General features: G+C 32.7%; 1 protein-coding gene across 2 annotated transcripts; it reads right to left on the reverse strand.

Moving 5' to 3' along the window:
* Positions 1–299: 299 nt before the first annotated feature.
* On the reverse strand, positions 300–5436 carry LOC110865125. 2 transcript variants are annotated; one of them, XM_022114346.2, is made up of 14 exons: positions 5124–5436; positions 4405–4517; positions 4215–4314; positions 3617–3748; positions 3338–3442; positions 2708–2907; positions 2505–2606; positions 1906–2022; positions 1712–1768; positions 1379–1445; positions 951–1004; positions 784–858; positions 667–702; positions 300–579 (listed from the first exon to the last, which is right to left on the reverse strand). In XM_022114346.2, exons 2-14 carry the CDS (start codon positions 4446–4448, stop codon positions 466–468), a joined length of 1203 nt encoding a protein of 400 aa, XP_021970038.1. In that variant the 5' UTR covers positions 4449–4517; positions 5124–5436; the 3' UTR covers positions 300–465. The 2 variants fall into 2 exon arrangements, with proteins under 2 accessions (XP_021970038.1, XP_021970039.1); XM_022114347.2 differs by lacking the exon at positions 5124–5436 and adding an exon at positions 4668–4734.
* Positions 5437–5816: the final 380 nt, after the last annotated feature.

Here is a 5816-nt window from a genome sequence, read left to right on the forward strand (position 1 = left end):
TTTATCTTTTGGGGCGTTACCCCTTCACTTTTTTACCACATAGTGTTCACACAAACCGGGTGAAAAAGCTTAAATTGACCCATACATAATCAGCTCATACAAAAGTTTTGGCAAAACATCATAAGCTTCTTCACCCAACTATTCTTGTAGGTTTCAATAATAATAATTGTTTAATCTTTGTTAATTTTAGACGAATGTCTTTCGGCACACAAGTGTACACTTCGCACCTTCTAACCCGTTCTTAAATTTTTCCTACATCCCTTTGGTCACGTGTTAACCCAGTTACTAAAAATGGGCGATGACACAAATGTTCCAACTCATTTACGGTAAGACAAAATGTATGTCATATTATTATTCGCCTCTTAAATCAAAAGGTATGAAACTATAAACACCTAGCTCTATAACTGTTTACATCTGAATAATCACAATGATGTATAATGGCAATAGATTTTGTCAAGTTTCTGGCTAATGTGTTGTAATATTCAACGGGTCAACCCCGATTGACTTGTAATATTCTTTATCTGCATTTGATACACGCTCGCGAAACATTTTCCACTCGCTTTGACATCTTTGCCTCACCTGCCATCAGAAGTTGCCAGATATAAGAACCTAATGATAATAATGTGTGTATAATAAATAAGAGGGATCGATCAATTGTATACATACCCCTTGCCATGGTTGTTTACCGTTTTCTCCTTGACCCTGCAAATAGAACAATAAGAGGTTAGTACATATTAAAACCAAGAATCAAAGGGCAAAACTGGAAATTGCTTTTTCTTTTACCTGATTCCCAAGTGAAGGTAGGCCTTGATGAACTATCCATTGTGCATCGACAACTCCAATCTTTTCATGTGCAGGCTATGTCACAAAGATTAAATAAACCGATCAACATCATGTTTTTTTTTTGAAAAAAATGGTGAAATTAAATTAAACAAGATGTGGTTAATTACCTCGACGCATTTCTGGAGCGCAAAATCAAGACCCCATCCATGAACCAAATCATTCTACATTTATTATTGGTCGAATTAGACACGCTTATATGATAGAAATATGTGAAAAAAGATATGAGCAAATGTAGAAATGGTAATTTTAACCTTACTTATGATTAGGTTGATTTGGGTTTATATGTTTAATTATCCAAAAATTAAGCCAACAAGAAAATAGGTCAAACGGGTTGAAAGTCACCCAAACTGTACTTTACTGCATACAGCCTCCGAATTCATTTATTAAAAAAGAATATAACTTTTCTAATAATATACTTTGGTGCTCATAATTTACATATATTGTTTATAAAGCAATATAAAATAATAATATTAGACAAAAAGATAACAAAATTACACATCATGACCATTTGGCCATTTCTAATCGTATTCTATACCTGGATTAAATGCCACACGCAGCGCCAAACCTCTCGAGAAAAAACAGGAGCCATAATCTCTACAAACCTGTACACATAAAATAACCACTTTAAACGTCGAAAAAAAAGTTGCAGTCTTTCTTTATTTAGCAACCTTCAAAGTCAAAATTGTCAATTTACCCATGTTCATCATTACTACTTACTGATGATATTAATTTTATTCCACAAGAATCTTTTTATCTTATCATTATAAGCGGTCACTTAAGGCATTTGACAAATAGCCAAAACAATTTCATAGGATTCTTGTTTGTGAAATTAACGAAAAAATTCATCGACATAATGGATTATACATACGCAGCACATGGAGGCAAATGCGGGTCACTGCACCAACCGGGCCTCTCCTCTGTTTCTCTACCAACAACATAAAAAATAACATTAGCATACATGTACAAATATATATAACCTTTAACAAGATTTATTTATTTATGCTAACAACATATAAATTATCGAATTGAAACACCAAAAAATATCGTCATTTGCGGACTTACTTATGAACTTCACGATCTCCACGTCTCCTCGTCATTTGCCATGTTAAACCTCTACTACTATGATCCAATCCCGGCTGAGATATTTCTAATCCATGCTTCCTCACAAGTTTAATATATCTGATATATTAAGAAATTAGTATTAAAAAAATTCAAAAAGAAAGTAAGGGGTTTGGCCAGTTTGGTGACTTTCATCCAAAGGTTTGTTTTTTCGTATCTGGATCCAAAAGATTGGAAATCTTGCCAATTTCATCTGGCTCGTTAACTCCATCCATTTTTCTCTGTTAAGTCAGCGGTATTTTTTGTCTTTTTTGTTAACTTAAAGGGCAATTTGATCTTTTTCAGGGGTATTCAGTCTTTTTACATAAAGTGAAAAACACAGAATTTCCCTTAAGTTAACAAAAAGACAGAAATACCCTAACTTAACTGAGAAAAATGGATGGAGTTAACGAGCCTGATGAAAATGAAAAGATTTCAAATTTTTTGGATCTATATGCGAGAAAACAAATAACTGAATGAAAGTCGCAAAACTGGCCAAACCTCAGGGAAGAAAATGACATTTTATTGTAAAAAAATATAGATTTGTTTCACCCGACACTCACTCTTCAGCATTAAAATGGTCAACCCCAAGATCTTCGTCCCAAATAAATATATAGTCATACGGCGCGACAATGTCAGGATGAAGGAATCTTTTGGCATACCACCTTTAAAACGAAGATTGTAAACATTCATAAAGTCAAAGTCAAAGTCAAAGTCATGAAGTAGATTAATGGTTACAACGAGTTTGATTGTGGAAGGTTTTTACCATTTAGTTTGTTTTGGCACGCTTATATGAATGGCGCGCTTTGACCATTCAAATTCATCCCATTCTGTTGTTTTACCATCATAATGAAATAGAAGGACTGTGAAATTCTCAGAAAATTTTTTGACTGCCTTATCAATGTTAGGTTTCTGATTTTGACCGACGGTGAAAGTGATGAGATACTTTGGTTTGATCGTTATGTCCTGCAAACAGGGAAGAAACAATGTACCAGGTTGCATTAGCTCAATATATCGTAAATTGTGGTAACCATCCGTATATTAAAAAATGACACGTTATCTGATTCGAATATGCAAAATATTTAATCCAAGAAACAATCTATTTTGATCGTATTACATTTCGTTTTATGGGACCCATTTAAATGGTACTAAAAAGAGTAAGTTATCGTTTGAGCGGCATCAAACTTAGCTTTCATCATTTTAATAATTTTTAAAAACTAGAATCCACCAATGTGATACATTTGGAAGTAACTCATTCTAATTTGAAAATGCCAAAATCCATCATAAACAACAATAAACTATATAATATATTTGGACATAATAATCTTCCCTTTCACTTATCAAAATTCATAATGTAGATTAAAAAACTAAATATTGTAGTGAGAGATGAACAAACCTCACTAGGTTTACCGAACAATCTGCGAGGATATAAATCTGACTCGGCGGCAAGAATAGCGGGCGGTAGTCTTTCTGCGCCACGTGGATTAGATGAAACCCAAATCTGCATATTTTCAAAAATTTCACAAAATATTTAGGCTCCATTTCATGAAAAATCTGACAACAATAGTTTAAAACTGGTATTATAAAACATGTACTGCCTTCAATCTAATACTAATGTATAATGATATTGCTAAATTGATTCAAAAACAATAAAATTATAATCAAATTTATATACCTTTGATGGATCACCTTGGGCTTCCTTTGAGACGTTATCCTTTGTGACGGAAATCACATTTAATATCGTTTGTGTCGAGTGGCCTGAATTTTTGTCCCAGAGGTATGTATCGATCGGAGGAATGAGTTTGATCTGTCAAATTAAATCGCAAAAATCTTGTTATAAAAGTAAGCAAGTACAAACACAACACTATACGAGGTAAAAGAGTGATTAAAAAGCAAACACGTTCACATGGAAATGTAAGATATAAAGTAATAAAATGAATCATAAGTCGCGTGAAAACTGCAATGTGTTACTCAACATTCTGAAAATCATTTGAATATTTTTCAAATCTCAAAAATACCCTTCAAGATTGATTAATTCTTACTTCAAATTTAAAAGATATATGCAAAAACGTTTGTCCTAGATTTTTTTATAAAAAAAAAATTGGATGCTATGTTTGCAAACAAAAGCCAAGTATAATGATACAAAAGTCATTAACTCTATTACAAAACTATAGTTATTGTCATTTTCATGGATGGGTACTAAACACTTGGAACTATATGTGAAAAGAAAAAAAAAAGTGGGTCGGGTAACGGGTCAAAAAGGGTAGTAGCACCTTTGATGGTGAGAAAGCTGGAAACGATGACCCGATGAAGAAGCCGAAAAGAATACCAACTGAAATAGTTGCAAGAAGCCTTGCAAACTCGTTCGATTTCCTGCAAGTTGCATCCTTCCAAAATCAATACACAAGAAACAACTTTCATCAAAAAAAAAAAGATTCAACCATTAAGAACGCATACACAAACCTTCGATTCGAGTTTCCCTTTCGTTTACTTCCTTCGAAATCCATTCTAACAAAAACAAATTAAGCTGCAAGAACAGCTTAGCATCCCTTTATAAAACCTGAAGGTACCAAAACCTGTAAAAAGTTTAAAACAAAAGCCTCAAGAAAACCATGATTTGATACTTAAATTAACCATGATTGATACTTAAAATAACCATGATTGATTGATACATTAAATAACCAAAATTACAACTTGAAAGCAAAATTAAAACAAACTCAAAATACCCAGAAAAACAGAGGAATAAAGCTAGATTTTTTATTCTTTTTTGGGTTGATTATTTGAATGGTACTTATAGAAAACAAAATCCCACACAAGAAAAAACCAAAAGAAAAAAAAAACATGTGCTTTTCCCCCTAATTTCCTCCACAAGTTACTTTGATTGGCAATCGAGCTAATCACGTGCCTGCTTTTGCCAAATTGACATGAAATATATGATATCAACAGCATCCATATTTAAACATATTTATAAAAATTAAAATAAAAAACCCTAAACCCTTAACTCAAATCAAAACATTAAACATGTATGATCATCGCTTACAATCAAAGATGCAGAATCTCTATTTACTTAAACCATAAAAGTATAAACCTATTAACTCTTTTCTGTACGTTGACTATTAGAGAAAAGTCAAAATTGTGCAGAAAAACGAAGGATCATGAAATTTCTTCAAGAAAATAAATACCTGGAAACTGTTTTTGAGAATAAACGCACGAATATTTTGAGGAAATTAACGTGGGTTTAGTTGAGGGTATGAGGTGGGTTTATGTTGATGATGAATTTGAGCAAAGAAAGTGTGGGTTACATGCAAATATTATAGCTTTAGTTGAAGAAAACTGAAAACCTTGAGATGAATGAATGATTGAATATGTTTGCTTTTGGTTTATAGAAAGATGATTTTCAAGGGAAAGAAAGAATCCTTTTGCGCAGCAATTTCCACAAGGAATGCGAAAAGAGGCGGTTTATGTGGGTCCCTTTCGGATCCTAAATTCTAGTTTTCAGATTATTATTATGACTTATCATAATACAATGTCTAGCAGTGGCGTCACTAAAAATTCACATATCCTGTTTAAACTTGAAAAATGTGTCAATATGCTTTAACGATAAATAATATAATTACGAAAATGACAAAAATTGTAGTATTTGATAAACAATGCAATTATGATAATGACAAAATCATAGTATTCTAATGAGTTACATACCGCCTTCAGCAATTCAGTGTTTCCACATTCCAGTGGATACAGCCTACAGGTTCTGATGTTCAGACGTGTTTCCAGCATCTTCTTCAGCAATCCGCCCTTTCAGTTTCCAGCTGTGTTTTTTTATTTTTATTTTTTCAAATCATATTAGTATTGAGTTGGGCCCAATAAACCTGATG

Source organism: Helianthus annuus, chromosome 6 (assembly GCF_002127325.2).
Source record: "Helianthus annuus cultivar XRQ/B chromosome 6, HanXRQr2.0-SUNRISE, whole genome shotgun sequence".
Classification (NCBI taxonomy): domain Eukaryota; kingdom Viridiplantae; phylum Streptophyta; class Magnoliopsida; order Asterales; family Asteraceae; genus Helianthus; species Helianthus annuus.

Excerpts from the sequence above, each read along its gene's own strand:
- LOC110865125 (XM_022114346.2), bottom strand. The coding sequence starts at position 4,448 with ATGGATTTCGAAGGAAGTAAACGAAAGGGAAACTCGAATCGAAG. Across the intron at positions 2,908-3,337 it reads TGTTCGGTAAACCTAGTGAG|GACATAACGATCAAACCAAA; the intron begins GTTTGTTCATCT and ends CCCTGTTTGCAG. Across the intron at positions 2,023-2,504 it reads GACCATTTTAATGCTGAAGA|ATATATTAAACTTGTGAGGA; the intron begins GTGAGTGTCGGG and ends TTAATATATCAG.